Below are 19,977 nucleotides of genomic sequence, written 5' to 3'. Positions count from 1 at the left end.
TTCCGGCGAGGAGACGTTGTATCCGACCAAGATCAGGCCCACGCCAGGGGTCATGGCGGGGATCGGCAGTTGAAAGCCTGAGCGAATGGTGACCACGTCGAAAATGTGGCCGAGGTAAGACCAGTCAGGAGGGGGACGTTCGAAGAGGAGCTTAACCTCGCCTTCACCATGGGAGAATCCTCGGATGTCTGGCATGACACTGGGGGTCTTTGTCTTTAGCAGTCTTCAATGCCGCAAGTATGTGAGCTCGGTCTCAAGCGTCGAGTGATTGTCTGTTGTCGACAATAGACTGATCTGTCCCCCAGCCCTGCCCTGAGCATTTTCGAGGATGGATTTGAATGCATGAAAGCGAGTTTCGAGACCCGTCTCCGACAAGGTCGAGTCTTGCGAGTGGAGGAGGCTTGTCGGGTACAAACCTTCGAGACCTCCGCCGCCGTCGGTGGGCTCATATCTGTCAAATTCCTGGGTCTGGGAATCGTCTGGACGGACTTCCAGTTCGTGAAGATCGATCTCTGTATCGTCGACAACTCGGGGTTGGCAGTCAACGGTTGTTGAAGTCTGCTGCTGGCTGTGGTGAATCGGCTCAGGCTCGGTTGTCGAACCCTGCGAAAGGTGGGCAACATTTCCTGCGGAGGAGACGGTAACCTGGCTGTCGATGTTATTGACCGCCTTAATCACCACGTCCCCGAACCGTTCCCTCATGAAACCATCATGCCGAAAGTCATCTCCAGAGCAATACTCAGCGAAGAGACGTCGTATGGTAATACCTGGCAATCTCCGTCAATATGTTAATACAACCCCGCTTCTGGCAATGCTTCAAACCTTCATTAAGCCACCTCGTTATATCCACGGTGCATGGCCACACATCTCTGGGTTTGAATACCCTGACGAGGTCGCAAAGCTCGCGGTAGGATGAATGGCGCGAATATGGGAAGGTGACAACAATTGGAAGAGCGTGCTCGTCGAAATTGCTCGTTGATTGCTGCCTACTGCGGTTCTTGAGCTTGCTGGTTATGGCCTGCAAGCCACTGATAAGGTCGGTCTCCTTGTTCTCCCCGAAGGCCGCCATTTCCAGATTGAGTGGGACTTTCCGACCGGTAGCAATGGCGCTGAGGAGAAACTGACCAAGTTTATCTCGTATGTCCTTAGAGATACCATCGACATCACCGAGCCTGGCCAGTTAGAAGGCGCCAAAGAGAGGATATGCTTGAACTTACACGGCAAGGAGTGAGACCACTTCATCCGCGCAGAGATAATCCAACTCCGCCTCTCTCTCCAAGTCCTCCCCTCCTCCTCCAACCCCAATCTCAGCAACATCCTGGCCATCCGGAAGACGAGTGATGATGGGTCGGATCCACACAACTCGAGAGTTCCTCACAGTGGCACAATAGTTCCCTTTCTCGCAGCTGTGGAGCCGGACAGACTCGTCCAGTGTCAAGCAGCCGGCATGATAGGTGTTGCCAAACATGAACCCGACCAAGCCAGGGGCTTCGGGGGTGAGGTGATACGAGGGCGCAAACTTGTTGTCCGGGTTCATGGCAACAAGAGAGCGAAACATGTCCATTTTATATTTGTCGACGTGGATCTAAGTATTGCGATCAGCCAGGTTCGTAATGGGAAATAAAGGATGCCCACCTTGGAGCCCAGGGATTTTGAAAGGGCAAGCCATACATCCTCGTAGCTGGAAGCAGTTAGAATGGGCGCTGGTGAGCGTGGTTTCGCTCTGAATGGCACATACCCGTACGTCCACGCCTGGAAATGAAAGATGGTATTGGGTGGGTATCGCGAGACCTTCCGGAGCAGCTCGGTGATGCCTTCAGACTTGGTAGGAAAGTCGATATCATCAGTAAATGACGTGTCGAGATAGATGGTGTCGAGCGTCTTGAGACCCGTGGAATACTCGATCAAGGATGGTGATCTGGCAATCGCATTGACAAACCACGGCTCGCTCCTGATATCGCCAGTGTAGAGCACAGCCTTGTCTTGGCCCTCAAATACTTGAAGTGAAAACATGAGTATGCATGGCAGGGCTCGTAGAGGTGCGAATGCTTACAGAACATGACGGCGCCCGGGCAGTGGTTGCTATCGAAAAGGGTGACCTGAAGGTTGTTTCCGGGTTCGAGCTCGAGAACAGTAGGCGTATCCAAGGGCACGGGTTTCTAAAAGCATGGTCAGCTGCAGAAAGGAGCATGATGTGTGAAGCTGATGCTCCCTCACAAGCAAAGTCTTGAGATGACGGTACCTCTGGATGCGAGCCTCCAAGATGCCGTTAGCATAGTTGATGCGGCAAGGGTACCTCTCGAGACGCAGGAGCATCTCCCTCGTAGCAACAGAGCAGTAGACACTATGCAGCATGTCAGAGAGTAAAGAGCGAGCCACTGGTCTTTTCTCCGGAAGGGGGGAAAGGAGTTGGGGATGGGGTGGGGAAGAGGGAGATATCGAGCTCGTACGTACAATGGCGACCGAAGATTCTCCAAACCGGCGAGGTGATCGCTGTGGATATGGCTCAAAAAGCACGCCAACGGAGGGCGATGTTCTGGTTGCGAGCGGAAGAAGTCGACTGCCATGTCTGGTTAGCACAGAGCCATGGTCAACAACCCAATCCGGAGGGCTTTTACCTCTGATGTCGGGAAACTCAGCCACGAGCCCGTTGAAGGTTGACATGGCAGGCTGTGGTCAACTGGTCATGCAGAGACCAACTACTTTATCATTGAAGCAATCCAGAGTTGGTTCAGAAACTGTGATTTGCGTCTGGGTGGGGATCCGCTCGATGGCAATGGTTCTTCTGCCCAAGCAACAAAGGAAAGAGCTCCAGGCAGCAAGCCGTGTGATAGTTGAAAAGGGTGGTCTCCAATCTTCAGGCCCAACCCCACAATCGCTCATCGACGCTAAGAAAGGCTTGATACCTCCCAATGAATGTTATCACTGCATTCAAGCATCATTCTCGGTCTGGACAGGTTCCAGTCAATTGCGTCTTAGGTTCCCATTAGGTTGGCGCTCTCCAGAATCTGTGGACATTGCTCGCAGCTACCGCAGTCCCTTAAGCACAGATCATCCGACCCGAGGTCAGCTCCCCAACGATTTCGACTGTCGTAACTACAGTACCTCAAGTTATATCCACAGCCAAAACGGAAATCCATACGGCCTCAACGATTGATAAATACCCAATCCTTTGCGAACTAACTCCCAAGGTCGGCGTGGTTGATCCGGATAGTACCTCGGTGAGTCGGACGCCTCCTGCCTGCTCGCTCGGTCGGGTTGCTGGGCCCGCTAAAGTGCCGGACCCACTCATCGATGCCAACGTTGAATTCTGAACCACTAACGTAACCTTCCATTGTTAGCAGTCCCCCTGCATGTCAGCAGCTCAGCCTCGTGTTTCAAAGCTCACCTCATCGGCCAGTCTGCTTCGGAACGGCAGGAAGGCAACCAAGATGCGGCATCGTGCCTACTTCCATGTCTTCCATGGCCTGCTGGCTGACTCGAAGCATTCCGCAACGTCCGGCGTATGCCAGGGCCTTTCGATACGGCAAGCATCGCCTCAGCGAGCTCGAGTTACACAAGGCACCAGCCAGCAACCAGTCTGAAACTTGTCCGTGACCATGGTTTTAAGCATAACCTCTCATGCCCTTGAGTCGCTGACTCCAGGCCGTATCGCTGCGGCAGTCATTGTCCTCACGGTCAGCACTTTCATCGCCGACTTCACGTGGAAACCCCGCTACACCAGATCTCTACCCCGCGTCGGCTGCGGCGGTGGCCTCCTCGGTACCCTCCAGAATTGGTTCTACTATGTCTCGCGCTACAACTCTTGGGTCGCCGAGGGCTATGAGAACGTGTGTTAAATCCCCAAGTGCTGCCCTTCCAGGCAGTAACTGACATTCACCCTCGAAGTACTCGAAACATGACCGCGCCTTCGTTGTACCCTCGGCCCCGAGTCGCCCGCAAGAAATCGTCGTTCCCCGGTCCCAGACAGCCTGGATGCTCGAGCTTCCCGACCGCGTTCTTTCCGCTAAGGAAGCCCACCGGGATACCCTGTACAACGATTACCAGTTCTTTGGTGACGACGACGAGTTCCCAATCCAAACAATTCACAAGCACCTGGCTCGCAATCTTGCCGGCCTCATACCCGGCACGCAAGAGGAAGTTCATGGGGCAATAGACGCCACACTTGGAACTGATACCGAGAATTGGAAGTCTGTGAATCTCTGGGAGGCCTGGCTGGGTATCGTCCCACGGGTGACAAACCGAATCATCGTCGGCGCCCCCCTGTGCCGAAACCAAGAATTTCTCAACAGTCAAGTCGCATTCGCCGACGACGTTGTCCGCAACAGCTTTTTCTTGGACATGTTCCCTCGCATATTCCAGCCGCTCGTCGCCCCATTCTTCATCTTCGCAAACTGGTGGCACTGGCGAAAATCGTACCTCAACGCCAAGCCCGTCATCGAGCAGCGCCTCAACGACATGGCGCGCAAGGCCTCGGGCGTTGAGCCGGCCTACGAGCCCCCAGAAGACATGATCACCTGGCTGATCCGGCAGGCCAAAACCGAGGGCCTCGACGCCGAACTCAACGCAGAGATGATCTCCAAGCGCATCCTCCCGGTCGAGTTCGCCGCCATCCACACGACCGTCATGACAGGCTTCAACCTGATTCTCGATCTTGTCTCCTCGGACCCCTCCTTAAGGTACCTCGAAACCATCCGCGAAGAGACGGCGCGCGTCTTTGCCGAAGAATTTGGCGCCTGGACCAAAAACGGCCTGGCCCGCCTCCACCGCACCGACAGCGCCATCAAGGAGAGCATGCGACTAAGCCACTTTGCCAGGGCGCTCACCCACCGAAAGGTGGTCGCGCCCGAGGGCCTGACTAATACAGTCGAGGGGTGGCATGCGCCGTATGGTGCGTTTTTGATGCTGGATCTTGCGGGAACGCATCACGATCCCGAGCTGTACGAGGAGCCGGATAAGTACGATGCCTGGCGGTTCTCGCGCCAGCGGGAGAAGTATGAGGCCAGGCCGTCGACGGAGAAGACGAATGCCGAGGAGGCCATGAGGATCAAGCGGTTGGGTATGGTTACCACGAGTGCCGAGTACTTGCCGTTCAGTCACGGGAGGCATGCATGGTACGTTCGACTCTCGAACTGAAGTTGGCAATGGCACTGACGAGGCGAACAGCCCCGGGCGGTTCTTTGTCGCACATGAGCTCAAGATGATTTTGGCATATCTGCTGCGGAACTACGAGATCAAATCGTTGCCTGAGAGGCCGAAGGGGATGTGGCTTGGGTCGACCATCATACCGCCGGTGCAGGTCAAAATCGAGATTAGGAGGCGGAAGGGTGCGCTGTAGAGCAGTGAATGTGCCGAGATGGCTTCCGGGAATGCCGCCTGCGGATCTATAAACAATTCGGATCACTTAATGAAGATTGAAGAGACACCCCGTTTGCGTCCTTGATGGTCACTTGTAGGGAGGGCGGTCACGGCAAGTATTGCACTCGGGCACTACATCGTCAACAAGGAGTTGGCTGTCCGGTCTACCACCCCATTTGACTCCCCGGTTATTCCCTTCAACGACCCCTAATCGCGGAACTGCTCCACCGGTGTATACCGCCAATCCGAGAAGTAGGCCGGCGTCGTGCCATTCCCTCCATTACTCGTCGCATATATCCCTAGCAATGTCCCTGTTCGCATCGTCAGCCTGGGCCCACTCTCGATCGCACCTTTTCCTGACTAAAAGGGTTGACTTACCAGTAAAACCCCAGCTAACAGGTTCGTTAGAAACCTCCATCACAACCCTCATCTCGGACCTCTTCCCCGCGGGACCCACGCTGAACACATAATGGCTGGCGTTGCACGCCCGGATCTCGAGCGCCAACTTACCTCCTTTTCGCCGCCATGACTCTGGCAAGGGAAAGATAGCCGGCTTCGGCACGGGCACGTACGACTCGCCGCGGAAGCGCACGTGCGGGACCATTCCATCGTCTGAAATCCCGCCTGTTGTTGAGTTTGACAAGTCCGCGGGGAGGCCGGGGATGGACGAGGCGGTGGCGCTTCCGCGGGGGAGCAAGATGACGCCCATGTCGAGGTGGTGGTTCTGTGTCAAAAAGGCGGTCACGCCGGCCTCCTCGTCGCGCTGGGTGGGGGAGAAGTCGAGCGTCACCGAGTAGGCGAAGAGGGTGTGCTGCTGGCGGCGGGAAATGAACGTCTGGCCTTCCGCGCCGGCGTAGTTGCCGTTGAGGGCGGTCAGGTTGATGCGGGAGGGGGTTAAGCGCAGGGTGTTGGGCTTCTCGGGGGGGGAAGGGGTGTATGAGGACGGGATCGGGTAGCGCCAGTGGGTGAGATGCGCTGGGAGGGGAGTGGAAGGGGGAAAGGTTAGATGCTCGGGATCGTCGGAGTTGGCGTAGGGACTGGAGGTGAAGACGGTCAGTTAGGACATGGGTTCGTGTAGGAGCCCAGATGTAGCGCTTGACTCACCCCACTCCGCGAATGTCCTCTTGCTCATGGCGTATCGGCCAACCACTGATCTCGCCGCTGATGGGGGTGAATATGGGAAACTCGCCCTTGGGCCAGCTCATTGCCGTCATGACAGTCTCCCGGCCCATGGGGTAGTGCAGGTATTCGGGTCCGGAGCGAGTCGAGAGCGCGACAGCCCACCTTTGTATTCGTACTTCCGTCAGCTTGCGACTTGGCTGGAGTGGGTTGGCGTCTTACCAGTTCCCATTGCCGTCCTGGAACAGATCGGAATGGCCGACAGTCTGGACTGTATAACAGTGAGAATCTTTTGCCATCCTTAAAGTTGACCACTCTTACAGTAACTCGTAGTGTTGGCGTTGGTCAGGACAGGATTTCTGGGGTTGGCCTCGTAAGGACCGGATATTTTCTTTGACCGGGCCATTGTCACCATGTGGTTCAACCCAGTGCCCCCTGAGTCTGGTCAAAGATGTGCCGCAAGTTGGACATCTACTCTTACCTTCGGCAGCTAACAAATAGTACCATCCATCTTTGCGGTAGATATGCGGACCTTCAGGTGCCTGCGTCTCAATGTCAACACAGAGCACGGAAACGTAGGGGGTGAGGCCGTACCAAACCGCCAGTTCCATTCCAAATGATCTGCCAATCACCAACTTTTCCTGTGTCCAAGTCCACTTCGGCCTGTTCGATGTATGGGCTGCGACCAGCGTCAGCGCCGGACGAGGCAGAAGATGAACAAGACAATACACAACTCACCCAACCTGCCAGGCATGGGCACCGGTGATGTACGCCTTGCCGTCCTCGTCCCAGAACGGTTCCGGGTCATAGCCAGTAAAATTGAAGTGGACAGCATTCGACCATGACTTGGGATTGTACGGATCCTTGCCCTTGAAGATGATCTAACGTACATCGAGTCAGGTGTGAGACTTTGATAGCTCAACGGGAATTTGTTCTTGTCTTACGTTATCCAATCTGGAGGAGTCCTTCTGCGGCCGGTCGTCATCTACAAGCGTAGTGACGAGCCAGAAAGTTTCATCATGGAATCGGAGGGTAGGTGCCCAGATGCCGCTGCCAGAAGTCAGTCAGGAGTGTCTCCAATGCAACTGGACCACAGATTGATCCATTACCTCGTCGACCGGTTGGTCTCGGCCAGACGAGGAAGCTGCTCCCTGCGGTTCAGCACATGTCCGATCAACTTCCAGTTCTGCAGGTCTTTGCTGGCGTGAATGGGGATGCCAGGGAAGGCATTAAAGCTCGATGAGGCGCAGAAGAAGGTGTGTTCGCGCTCCGGGAGGTAGATACAGCTCGGGTCCGGGTAGAATCCGGGAAATATGGGGTTGACAATGGTCGAGTTACGGTCATGTCCACGCGAGGCGGACACCCACTCCGAGAGACAGAGAAGGAGGGTGGTTAGGAACATGATGTCGGAATTGATTGATCTATCATGTTATGCTCTGACACATCTTGAGGTCGGCAACAGAAGTTGGCTTCACCCATCACCATATATTCGATGGCCATGCACCGAGAACCTGGTAGAAGGCCCGCAGAAGTTGTGTTCAAGCAGGTTGCATCCCCGGATGAAAGGAACATACAGGGCAAGATGGCTGAGTCCGGGCTGAAATAAACGGAAGGTCTAGGCAACTGGCACGGCCGTATGAGGCATCCCTCGCCGATCTTGGGTATTTCGAGCGTCGTTGTGGACCTGCATTCTTCCTGCGTGAGGAGAAGGTCAAAGGTCAATAGGCTGAATAAGGTATCTTCAACACCTCCCCCGGTTCCTGATAGACGGCGTGGTTGGCAGTGGCCATTGCATCGCAAGGAAACACCATCCTCCTGAGGTGTATGGCATGAAGCAACTTTTGATGGCGGGAGCAATGAGGAATCATGATCCGTCGAGGCATTTGTGGAACCGTCGTGTAACAAAACGTCGTAGTTTTACTGTGGTAATCGTGCACGTCGTCACTCCAATTCATTGGTACGAAAGGGTTAGGGTTACTTAGCCCCGCCTGTCCCCACCATGTCCCAGACGCGCAGCCAGGACAGCAGTCTGCCACCTTGAGAAGAATCCAACACCAAACCCAAAAAACGACATTTCCAGGCGCGACCGCCTCAGGCGGACCCATACGGAGGTACCTATCTAAGCATCGCCCATAATCCCAGCACTTCCCATTTTCACAAACAACATCCCACGACGCCGCCGAGCCGACTATACGCCATCGTAACACTTCGAGACTCACAGCCGAAATCATCGCCCCCCACCCGTCGCCATACTAGCGCCCACAAACCGACAAAATGCAAGGCTTCAATATGGGGCGGTACATCCCGCCCGACGCCGCCGGCACCGTGACGTCGGGCAACCGCTTGCACAAGAAGCACCCGCTCGGCTCGCGCGCCGCCAAGCTCGCCTCGCAGGGCATCCTCGTCGTGCGCTTCGAGATGCCCTTCGCCGTCTGGTGCGCGCACTGCCCGCAGCCGACGCCCATCGGCCAGGGCGTACGCTTCAACGCCGAGAAGCGGCGCGCCGGCAGCTACCACAGCACGCCCATCTGGTCCTTCACGCTCAAGCACGCCGCGTGCGGGGGCGAGATCGAGATGCGGACGGATCCCAAGAACAGCGAGTTTGTGGTTGTCTCCGGCGCCAGGAGGAGGGAGTACGGCGGGGATAAGGACGAAGACGAGAGTTTGGTTGGGGGCGGGTTCGTGATCACCACGGAGCGGGAACGGGCCGAGCAGAGGGAGAGTGCGTTTGGTAGGTTGGAGAAGACGATTTCCGACCGGGAGCGGCTCGTCGGGGCGACCCAGAGGTTAGGGGAATTACAGGACGTGGCCGATCGGCAGTGGGATGATCCGTACGCGCTGAATCAGCGGTTGAGGAAGGCGTTTCGGGTTGGGAGGCATGCGAGGGAGAAGGAGGCGGCCAAGGCGGAGGACTTGAAGAAGCGGATGGGGCTGGGAATCGAGTTGCTTCCGGAGAGGGAAGAAGATACGGAAAGGGCGAAGTTGATTGAATTTGGCAGTTTGGATGTTGACGCGGTTTCTGGGGTGGTTAAGGCTCTGACACGACCGCTGTTCGACAATGGGTCAAACAGGCCGGATAAGACAGATGACGATGGGGCCTTGACTAAGCGGCCTGGCCGACTCAAATCGGAGATTGCGGCATCACGAACGCGCGACAACCTTGTCTCGGAGATCGTCAGCAACACACGCGCTGCGAAAGACCCGTTTTTGAATTTTGGCAGCAGGGAGAGCAACCCCAAGAGACCTGTGCGGCTGCCGGGTCTCAAGAGGAAAAGAGTGGCGGAAGAGACACCAGACACGTCACCATCTGCTACAGAAGAGGTGGACATACCCAAAGGGACGGCTGGCACGACCGCTTTGGTGAACTACGACTCGGACTGAGCTTGACGGCTGGACGCTTACTTTGTATAACTAAACGATACAGGATGATACCCCGGGACTAATGATTGGAGCAAGGTTTTATTAACGATGAGGCACCCCCTCCCCTTCCAATCCCTTGAAGCTCAGTTGACCAAGTGACTCCTCAGGCCTTCGTGACAACATGGATTGGGGTTCCGCCCATTTGCCTGGACTCCCGGTCTCAACTGGCGGTGACCAGTATCTGAAATTCATTTGCTGGAAGATTGTGTATCGAAATTTGCAAAACCGCCAAATCACGCCAAACTACCGTTCAACCAGGCCGCTCAACCAGGCCGCTCAACCGTATACTCCAGGATGGCAAAGAAATGGGAGTGGAGTGGATAGGAAGCCCAGGCAAAATCGAAAGAGGGAAAGAAAACCAAAGCCTGCCGTATACAACTCCGTCCAAACCCATTAAGCCCAGTGCCTGTGAATGAAAAGGTTCCTCTTCCCTCCTAAAACCCCTCCCTCCCTCCCTCCCCAGACTCATCATACATCGTCCATCTCGCCGGCCGGCTGGGCTTCCTCCTCATCGTCGTCGTTGTAGCTGCCCACCGAGGAGAGGTCGTCGTCGTCCTCGCTCTCGGCGCCGGCCTCGTCCGCAGCGCCCTTGGTGGCGTACCTCTGCACATAGTCTGTTCGTCCTCCATCAGTACTTCCTCCTGTGTTTTCGAAGCGGAGAGGAGGAACCCACCCTTGACCTTGATCTCATAGTTCTTGGGGTCCCTCAGCAACAGAGCCGCGGCCTCGCCGTTCAGGGGGTCGGATGGGTTCGGGTAGCGGAGCAGTTGTGGGAGGAAGACCTCGAAGATGTTGATCATGTCGTACATGGGCGACCAGGTCTGGTTGATGACGTCCAGGCAGACAGATCCGGACCTGTGGGTTCAAGCGTCTTAGTCGTCGCATCCCCATGCATGTATATTTCTGCCTCGGTCACCGTCTCGGTGTTTTGAAATGCCCCCTCTTGCACTTTCCTCCTTTTCCCTACTTACAGTTCATCGATGTTCGGGTGAAAGATCCGGTTCACGAAGCCGATGCTCGGGGACTTGTAAGGGTACTGATCTGGCAATTCAACGTGAACCTTCCAAACGCCGCCTTCGAATGGAGCTGTGTTTCGAAGAGCATGTAAGTACAGCGTCTCGCTCGATCGGAAGGGAGGGAAAAAGGCTACTGACTTTCCGCGGGACCCTTGAAGCGCACGAAGAACTCTTGCCTACGTCGAGCGTTCCTTTGCGTCAGCGTCCGGCCGTTACAGACAGTGTAGTGGCAGTCGTCGGGAGCTCACACTGCAGAGGCGTTCCATTAGCCATGCGCCCAACTTAGGCGAAGTGAATGTCTAGGGCGTGGGCATACTGTTATCATTAACCAGAGTCACCTCGTAGTCGCTCATGAGCCTGCAACGGTCAGTGCGGGATGAATGAGTCTCTCAGCGCGCGGCAGGCCTACATCTTCATGACCTAAGTTCCCGCGTGAGTCGATATCCAGCACTTCAGTAGCAGTCGGGCACCGAGCTGGCACCGTGACCGGAGACTTACATCTGTCTCGATACGACGGCGTGGAGAGGCCATTTTTGGGAATCTGAGTATGTGGCTCGCTTTTGGCTGTGCTTAGGAAGACGTCTGCTCGAATATGCTGAGGTTGGCAGCGGCGAGTGATGAGGTGCGACCGATCCGTGGGCGGCGGTGGCGGTTGAAGGTGGGCGTTGTAGTTCCGAAGGTGGGGAAACAACTGGGAAAGCCGGATCGGCACCCTTAAAGAGCAGATGAGGGGTTGATCAGTTGACTTAAAATCCGTGTCCAAGATTGGTACCTGACGAGATGCGTCGCCGTTCGTGCCTTGGCCAGTAATTGAAGTTGAACATCTTTCCAAGGAGAACAGCTGGCACATGAGCAGTGGGTAGTCGACGTTATCCATGGATGCTTACCTATGCGAACCGAAGGGTCCCGGTCCCGCCACGCCTGAGAGCCGGCACAGGCGGATGATAGGCTGGCAATGGGCCCCCGGCTTAGGGTGATAACGTTGAAGAACGGGGGTAAGCTCCACCACCAGCCAGCGATTGGAGACAGCTGTTACCATACAGTCCCGGCGTTTCAGGCTGGACCTCGCTACACCAGCAGTTCCAGGTTTATGTGTAGCCTGAACAATATCCCAGTCTCCCAAAAGTAGGTATTGAGACAGTGGCTTCTTTTCACTGCTTTCAGGCTGAGGTAAAAGCTGTACCAATGCTGAGTGCCAGGAGGTTGTCAGGTCGGTCAACCTAGCTCTAGTAAGCTGCCTACGGACCTTCGGCGGTGTATGTAACGGATCCGTATTCCACCACGATCCGGTAATTCAAACGCCCTGCGGGCCAGGTGACGACGCAATTTAGTGGTATAGGCAAGTTCTCTTTGACTGCGCCGGTGCTGGCCTGGTCACGGGAATACTGCCCCGGAGCCAGATGGACTCGCACTGTACGAATTATTTTCTGTTCATAGATTCATCAGGCCGTGAGGTTTTTTTGGAAGTCCAACAGCCACGTATCCACGGTATCACAGGAAGAAGCGCTTACAATACAGAGCATGCAGAAGCTGCAGAGCTGGCAGTGTTAATATTGAACTGTAAAATTTCGGTTGTCCGATCAAAAACCTGACACGCATCGCGCAATCTCGGATATTGTGACGAATCTCGAAACCCCAACTTCTGAAAGGGACTCCTGAAGGTTTAATTTGACAACGGGGTGAGGTTCGGTGAAGCCAAAGGGTTCACAACAAGCAATGTCCAAGGTACTGACAATCTTACACTTGAGTTGCTTACTGAGAACTCCCAGAGTCTTCCAGAACGAGTGACTATATACTGACACGATTCTTCGAGTGCTCTCTGTACTCGAGGGTCGAGCACCCTCGAGCACTTGAGTGCTCGCAGTGCTATGCCCTCGATCGCTCCGAGCACCTTGTATGCTGCAATGTGCTCGTCTGTCTTGGCGTTATAGCACACTAGCTTCATCCTGACTGGTCTGCCTTGCTTGCTTAAGTAATTGGCTTGGGCGTTCCTTGCGCCCCGCATATGGCCTTCTGGCATGCGGCCTGCTGTTAGTTAATTCGTGACAACTAACCTCTAGCTTTTCTAAACTGTAGCTAGCCAACATATAATTGAATCGATTAGACGGTCGATGTCAGCCTGATCAATCGCCTACCAACACTCCTGGAGAACACGCGTAAACTCGGCTACATCCAGCTTGCTTTTTCTCAGTTCCCATATATCATGGTATTGCTCCTTGACTTTCCGCTTCAACGGAGCCCAAACATGCTCAATTGGGTTAAGTGGGCGGGCCAGTCTTCTAAGACCTCAATTGCATGGTCAAGGAGCCACTCTGTTGATGACTTGGACCTGTGAATCTTTGCATTGTCTTGCTGGAATGCCTTGTCCCTGATATACTGGCAAGAGACCTTTTCTCAGAGCCTTTTGGTAGCTCCAAGAACTGTAGCCTCCCTTCTGGGGAGGCTTGTAGTCACGCTCCATGATGACCAGGTCAGTCCTTCCGCCCTTCCAGATGCCACCCTATACCATGATAGATATTTTGCCCTTGACATGATTTTGAAGATTGACAAAGTCTGGCTTCCACTTCTGCGAGTTACTCGAAAGACCCATGCAGTTGAACTACTCGTAAAAATTTAGCAAGATGATCCGTCGCTGAACAAAGTCTAGCAATAGTTATATTAGAAAACACATTGAATAGGAGAAACTATCAATCAACTTATACGAAGGAGAGTTTCGATATTCTCCAACGCATGACATACAATGGTATACCGGTCCTCTCCCACCTCGATTATAAGTGGTATTCGCTTTAGTGCTCTCCATTTTCGGTAGTTGTACTCGCGGTAAACATGACGGACTGTCGTTCTTGACACCTTCCGGTCTAGGACCTTGAGGAGCTGTTTGAATGTAAGCCGGGCATTGCGCTTGGCTGCCTAGACAATATACCGTTTATCTCGTCGAGTAAGAACCCGAGGCCGACCGATCCTTGTCTTGGAATCGAAGGTTGTAGTAGTTATAAAGCGTTGAATAGTCTCGGACACAACGACATGCGACACGCCGAACGAGGCTGTCATGGTACGTTGGCTAACTCCAGCTGCGACCGCACCGCAAAATTGGTCTAAATTGAGTGCCATTTTGGGGAAGTTGTGGTGATGTGAAAATTCGAGATTGGTGGTGGTGTTAGAAGTGATGGCACTTGAAACTCGGAAACTGCGTTGCCGGTGCCTTACCCTGGTCAGGGGTAATACACAGCTGTTACATAAGGTCAGGGAGGCACTCAGGCAACTTGGAGGAGAAGAAACAGAACTCAATTTGACAGATTTCTGGGCTGCTCCCGGGCACTCAAAGAAGTTCACTGTCTGAAAAGGCTTCCATAAAGCATGTCTCCGTGGAATCGTGGCTGTTGGCTTTCAAACAGCTGGACGCGTCGTGGAGACGTGTAAAGTGGGTGGGGTGATAACAGACATTTGGAACCCACTGTAATCCGTATATGCGCAATGATCTATGAGATGTACCTTACCTAAGTACGGTACTCTGTATGTCCCCGGACTATCCGAATACCACAGCAGGCGCCTGACTTGCGAACATGTACAAACCATGTGACACTACGCAGATAAAGTACAACCCTTGAAGGATGTTTCGTATCGCAAGTGCTCATCAATGCGCTTGACACGATTAGGGCTAGATGTGCGCAGTTATGCCAGAAAGGACCATTATCCACCGCGTTTTGGCCGACAGCTGTCATCAGAACGATGCATTTAATACTTACTCTCGCCCCTAACACCATATCCTTTGGGCACATATCAGTAGGCAAAACTTCCCTGAAGTCTCGACAGCACGGAGCACCTGGGCCTAGCGTAGCTATTGATACATCCGGTCTCATAGTTCGCATTATTTCAGTCTAGAAGCGCTCTGAAGCCCTAGAGGCTAAAGACAACAAACCAGCGACTACAAAGTGCCAGTAGCTACCAAGGAAACTGGAGAGCTGTCAAAAACAGCAGACGGAACTCTCTCGCCGAGGGCCTGAGGCAGTCTTTGTGCAAAGCTCCATATCTAAAGGATTCAGGTCCCTCCCACCGGCCATCATCCCTTCCATGGATGCCGAGTGGGCAATGCTGGTTCGTGTATCGGAACTCCCCTCTCCCAATTCCATTTGACGTCTGCACCAACCGCTACAATGACCCTTGATCCCACGTTGTCCGGCATCGGCTTGCCGTTGCCAGGGAGGCGCATCCCGTCCAGGCGTGCTCGACCATACTTCTCGGCCTCAGAGTATTCGACGTCATCGGAATCTGCAGACGCAAGTCGACGGAGCGTAGAGATGACTGCCCTTCCGTTTGCAATCATCTCGGCTGCGGGCTGCTCATGCATTGTTGTGCTCCATAATTTCCACAGCTTCGCTCGATTCCACAAGTCGACTTGCTTTTTCACTTCAGCGGTGTGGTATGAAAGGAACCAATCGAAATCGGTGAAAGAGTAGTTGTATAGATGAAGGTTGAGTCGAACGGTGCGGACGCCCTTGCCGATGGTGGGATGACGAGAGATCTCCTTCAAGGGAGCAAGCGATGGCTCGTTGACTCCGACACGTACTAGACGGACAATAAAATACGAGCTCACGTCACAAAACCGCCGACATACCAGGCGGATCTTCTGATGTCCTCTCGACTACCAGGGCGGTAACCGAGATGTGGGTGGTCGGAGCATTCCACGAGCTCGAAGATGCCAAGGAGAATCTCGTCGGGAAAGTCCAAGATCTTCAAATTCCCCAGGTATGGACGGGACTGCCCGTTGATCTCGCATCGAAGAGCACTTCGGATCGCCTCAAGATCCGTCTTCAGCGTATTCATTCTCTCCAATTCGCAGTCCAGGTTGCCCGCGGTCTCGAGAAGACCATTCTGGGCTGCCCTCTCCTTCCAAGCTTGCCAAATTGGCGCGATCTCGACCGTTTGAGTCTATTGCGAGACTTGACGCATGCACTCGTCCCAGTACAGTGTGAGTGTCGGATACACTGGGAAAGTATAATATTCTAGCGGCCTTCAAGCGGCTGCTCAACAATCCAACGATGATGGATATCAGTCATTTATTTGATCCGAATCGGAATAGAGAGAAAGTCATTCTGTCCCCGGGAAGCTCGAAAGGGGAATAAGCGGCACGGATCCGAACGTACCATATCTCGCGTCAGCAACTTGAAGTTGCTCGTTCACGGTTCGGAGGAATGATAAGCAGTTTCAAGGACCATGCAAACGCGGACGATTTGCACCTTTGCCGGGGGCCGATGGAGCGCCATTATAGTGTGCTACTCGTTGTTCTGGAGGCTGCTGGAGAGATTGTCGCCCGGACCTGAGGGATTCCGCTTCTTTCACTGTTGACGACTTAAGGTGGTCCCTGCCAAACTGGTCAGTTACCGCTTCCGTTTGACGTCGCTCAGGGTTAAGGTAGATGCGGGTCGCGCACAAGAATGAGGGCTGTCCCAGAAGCAGTACATGTGCACCAGCAATAAAGATGGAGGAGGCTTCTACGCCAAAGGTAGGTGAGGCTTCTACGCCAAAGGTAGGTGTCGAGAGGCTGGTTTTGGTTGCCTTGGAGCTGCCCAGTAGATGAAATGCAGTGCCGAGAGTCAGATACTCAGGACCCCCAGGAACAGAAAAAGTGGTAACGCAAGACAGTCACCACCACACAGCACGCGCTTAGAATAGCAGCTCCTCATGATACATATATGGCAATTCGAAATTAGATTTCTCTCTAAATTATTCTATTCGCTGGAGCTTGTCCCTTTAGATGAGCTCTCTTGGGACGGGTAGTTTCGAGAGTTTAAGGCGAGAGTGGGACGCTGGTTGACTACGAAGTATTAATAAAGCGATCCAATAGGACTCCCTAACGCTTTCAGAACTACTCGAGATTATTTAGGGAATTGACCGGTAATCAAGAGCATTTACATGTATCGTATTTGCAGCTATTTGAGTGTGTGGTTGATGGTCGATGAGTGTGGTAGTTGTTGTTTTGGAGGTTGATTTTTTTGTCGCCTGCCTGGGTTCCAGGTTGGGCTTGCCCCGATGGTCAGTGCTCTTCAAGTCCCGGCCCCCGCCCCGAAGGAGACGCGGGAGCGTGGACATTCCCACATTGAGTCTTCAACCACCCTTATAAAATCGCAAGCGTGCAACCCCAAGACCAGGCGAGGCCCTGCAGTTAGCTGAAGCACGTACCCCAGGCCCAGGGAAAGTTTCGTTTACATGAATATTAGATGTTGTCCGCCTTTGTTGAACTTAACAACTTCCCAGTCAACAGTGAGATCAATGAAAGAGAGTTTCCATGAGTTGCCTCGGTTCCTTGAAAAGCCCCATGTCAATCCCGCGGCCCAATCAGCTCTCGCCGAAGCATGCGGAGCGCCGTCCAGCACAAACCCGATCAGCCGAACGGCATTGCGTTTTGAAGTGACCACCAATATGGAAATCTCCAACCAGATCCTCAAAGATACTCAATTGTACGCAGCAAAAACCATCATGACTTGGTGGATAAAAGTCGCCAAAAATTCGCCACAACAATCGGGTCCCGGTCGTTCCCTCTTTTTCCTCTCTCAAGCGCAAGCGGATTACTTCTTCAGCAATTTTCATCTCAACTTCTTTCGGGTTTCCATCTGCGTCATACCCCTGCAAGTCACTGTGCAACAACACACAATACAAAGTATCCATGTACCTTTCCTCAGTAGCCAGGTCGCTCTCCAGGGGCACGCGACCATCACAATTCGCAGTGTCCACATTTCTATCAGCCTTCTCACTCGCCCCCAACCACCACCACCACCCACAACAACAACAGACCAGATGGAGCTCCCACTCGCCCATGGGTACGCCTCCAGCCAACCCCCGGAAAAAGGTCACCCTGCCCATGCTGAAGGAGATGCACAAGAAGGGCGACCCCATCACCATGATTACGGCCCATGACTTCCCCAGCGCCCACGTCGCCGACGCTGCCGGCATGGACATTATCCTGGTCGGCGACAGCCTGGCCATGGTCGCCCTGGGCATGGAGGACACGAGCGAAGTGTTGGTGGAGGAGATGCTGCTGCACTGCCGGTCCGTCGCGCGCGCCACCAAGGCTGCCTTCACTGTACGTTCGCTCCCTCTTTTTGTTTTCTCGTGTCTTATTTCCTCCCGCCGTCGGTTACCGACACTCTTTTCTCCTCCACTAGGTTGGCGACATGCCCATGGGCTCGTATGAGATCGGGCCTGCACAAGCACTTGAGACGGCAATCCGCTTTGTCAAGGAAGGCCGCGTGCAGGGCGTGAAGTTGGAGGGCGGCAAGGAGGTAGTCCCCACGATTGAGAAGATCACCTCGGTCGGGATCCCTGTCCTCGGCCACGTGGGCTTGACTCCGCAGCGTCAGAATGCCCTGGGCGGATTTCGCGTGCAAGGTAAAACAGCTGCCGGAGCAATGAAGGTGCTCGAGGACGCTCTGGCGGTCCAGGAGGCCGGGTGCTTTGCCGTCGTCATCGAGGCCGTGCCCCCCGAGGTCGCGGCCCTCATCACGCAGAAGCTGTCAATTCCGACCATTGGGATAGGCGCCGGCAATGGATGTTCGGGTCAGGTGCTGGTCCAGGTCGACATGACGGGCAACTTCCCTCCTGGGCGGCGCATTCCCAAATTCGCCAAGCAGTACGGCAACGTCTGGGCTGAGAGTTTCCGGGCGATCGAGACGTACCGGGAGGAAGTTAAGAGCCGGCAGTATCCTGCCCCTGAGCACACGTACTCAATGAAGGAGGAGGAGCTGAACCGGTTCGTCGAGGCCGTCAACGGGGTCTGAAGCATCAGCGAAGAGTTGCATTTTGGGGCGTATATCTGGGTTAAGGGTTGTGATGGTGTATAGCAAGTCGGCGTCGGCGCATAACTTTGATTGCATAGTAGCGGATACCATCCTTGTCGATAGCGAGCAGCTATGGCAGGGAGATGTCCTTGAACAGTTGGCGTCTCTGCAGAGCTTCACCTCAATTAATGTAGCGAGCTCCTACCCAAACGCTGGCGTTATTGAATATGAGACGTTGAGGTGGTCGTGAGAATCCTTGAAGCACTGCGAGATGTCAACATCAAGCGAATCCCACCCGGAGGATCCAAAGAGCCAGATGAACCTACCCTCCACAGATTACCCACGACCTCGTCCAACGACGGTGCGAATGTGCTGTTGACATACAAAAACACGCTCTCGGCCTCGCCGACTTTGAGCGTCTTCCTGAGGTAGGCCACAACGGATTCGAACTTCTGGGCGCTCGCGACCTTGACCAAGTCACGTCGAATCGGGGGCGCGGAGCCAACGGGTTTAAAGCGTACAACAATCTTTTCCTGCGCAAAGCCCCCGGCGGCAGCTAGAGCGGCGGTGGCATCACGTGGTAGTGTCATCAACATGGTGGATGCCGTCATGGTCAACGGGAGATCTGGAGAGTCCAGCCCTTCGAGAACAGGGGAGGCAGGCGCGGAGGCGTCCGCAGGTGAGGATGCCATTATGGATTGGTTTCCTTCGTTTGACACTCGAGGGGAATGAGGCTAATTTGTGGGTTGGTGGGTTGGTTTCAGTGTTCCGTTGCCAATGGAAGAAGATGTGCCGATATGGTTCAAGTTTGCTGGCACTTCGGTCTTCCAGAGGTTCGTCGCGGCCAGTGGAGAGCCGCTGAAAAGGCCCCGCTAAGGGCCCGATTGGCTGCCCGTGGTGCGGTGCTGTGATGGCTCCTGGAACCCCTGCCAGAGTTTAAGAATTGGCTCACCTGGGTAAATATCATTATCATTAACGTGATCCACCATTGACTCGGACACCCCATTGACTCGGACACATTTTCCCCCACCATAACCACCCAACTTCAACACGCGTTTTCTCTACCACAACAATGTCCGACAGCTTCCCAGAAAACCGAGTTCTTCTCGCGATCAATGCGATTCGATCAACACCGCGCTTGAGTATCCGACGCGCCGCAGAGATATACAATGTCCCCAAGTCGACAATTGCAGATAGAATGAAGGGAAAGATCGCGAAGTCCGACAGCTATCACGGCCGTTCGAATTTGACGAAGATCGAAGAGGAGGCGATTGTTCAATACATACTCG

General features: G+C 54.3%; 8 protein-coding genes across 8 annotated transcripts; 3 read left to right on the top strand and 5 right to left on the bottom strand.

The window, feature by feature from the left end:
* Positions 1–225: 225 nt before the first annotated feature.
* N657DRAFT_653533 (uncharacterized protein) lies at positions 226–2,664 on the bottom strand (the record flags this gene model as incomplete). The annotated part of the gene is made up of 9 exons (XM_062794414.1): positions 226–767; positions 823–1,172; positions 1,218–1,585; positions 1,636–1,681; positions 1,739–1,997; positions 2,054–2,159; positions 2,218–2,298; positions 2,451–2,560; positions 2,619–2,664. The coding sequence occupies 9 exons, from the start codon at positions 2,662–2,664 to the stop codon at positions 226–228; spliced, it is 1,908 nt and encodes a 635-aa protein (XP_062651023.1).
* Positions 2,665–3,599: 935 nt separating this feature from the next.
* On the top strand, positions 3,600–5,338 carry N657DRAFT_564986 (cytochrome P450; the record flags this gene model as incomplete). The annotated part of the gene is made up of 3 exons (XM_062788327.1): positions 3,600–3,830; positions 3,889–5,114; positions 5,167–5,338. 3 exons carry the CDS (start codon positions 3,600–3,602, stop codon positions 5,336–5,338), a joined length of 1,629 nt encoding a protein of 542 aa, XP_062651022.1.
* Positions 5,339–5,565: 227 nt separating this feature from the next.
* N657DRAFT_631107 (glycoside hydrolase family 43 protein) lies at positions 5,566–7,879 on the bottom strand (the record flags this gene model as incomplete). The annotated part of the gene is made up of 10 exons (XM_062791034.1): positions 5,566–5,669; positions 5,737–6,395; positions 6,463–6,642; positions 6,700–6,748; positions 6,799–6,918; positions 6,959–7,019; positions 7,072–7,156; positions 7,216–7,358; positions 7,422–7,527; positions 7,587–7,879. 10 exons carry the CDS (start codon positions 7,877–7,879, stop codon positions 5,566–5,568), a joined length of 1,800 nt encoding a protein of 599 aa, XP_062651021.1.
* Positions 7,880–8,508: 629 nt separating this feature from the next.
* Positions 8,509–10,318, top strand: N657DRAFT_641208 (DUF572-domain-containing protein). The gene has a single exon (XM_062792101.1). The coding sequence runs from the start codon at positions 8,752–8,754 to the stop codon at positions 9,856–9,858; it is 1,107 nt and encodes a 368-aa protein (XP_062651020.1). The 5' UTR covers positions 8,509–8,751; the 3' UTR covers positions 9,859–10,318.
* A 47-nt stretch (positions 10,319–10,365) lies between these two features.
* N657DRAFT_565949 (ubiquitin-conjugating enzyme) lies at positions 10,366–11,444 on the bottom strand (the record flags this gene model as incomplete). Its single annotated transcript, XM_062788393.1, has 6 exons — positions 10,366–10,511; positions 10,571–10,752; positions 10,869–10,983; positions 11,052–11,084; positions 11,230–11,270; positions 11,401–11,444. 6 exons carry the CDS (start codon positions 11,442–11,444, stop codon positions 10,366–10,368), a joined length of 561 nt encoding a protein of 186 aa, XP_062651019.1.
* A 3,529-nt stretch (positions 11,445–14,973) lies between these two features.
* N657DRAFT_631104 (uncharacterized protein) lies at positions 14,974–15,737 on the bottom strand (the record flags this gene model as incomplete). Its single annotated transcript, XM_062791033.1, has 2 exons — positions 14,974–15,479; positions 15,560–15,737. 2 exons carry the CDS (start codon positions 15,735–15,737, stop codon positions 14,974–14,976), a joined length of 684 nt encoding a protein of 227 aa, XP_062651018.1.
* A 1,619-nt stretch (positions 15,738–17,356) lies between these two features.
* N657DRAFT_641204 (uncharacterized protein) lies at positions 17,357–18,928 on the top strand. The gene is made up of 2 exons (XM_062792100.1): positions 17,357–17,994; positions 18,077–18,928. Exons 1-2 carry the CDS (start codon positions 17,578–17,580, stop codon positions 18,686–18,688), a joined length of 1,029 nt encoding a protein of 342 aa, XP_062651017.1. The 5' UTR covers positions 17,357–17,577; the 3' UTR covers positions 18,689–18,928.
* N657DRAFT_564744 (autophagy protein 12) lies at positions 18,890–19,299 on the bottom strand (the record flags this gene model as incomplete). The annotated part of the gene is made up of 2 exons (XM_062788307.1): positions 18,890–18,952; positions 19,015–19,299. The coding sequence occupies 2 exons, from the start codon at positions 19,297–19,299 to the stop codon at positions 18,890–18,892; spliced, it is 348 nt and encodes a 115-aa protein (XP_062651016.1).
* Positions 19,300–19,977: the final 678 nt, after the last annotated feature.

The sequence above is a fragment of the Parathielavia appendiculata genome, assembly GCF_033297405.1.
Source record: "Parathielavia appendiculata strain CBS 731.68 unplaced genomic scaffold N657scaffold_2, whole genome shotgun sequence".
Lineage (NCBI taxonomy): Eukaryota > Fungi > Ascomycota > Sordariomycetes > Sordariales > Chaetomiaceae > Parathielavia > Parathielavia appendiculata.
Note: the sequence above shows the minus strand (reverse complement) of the source record. Positions and strands in the feature narration are given on the sequence as shown.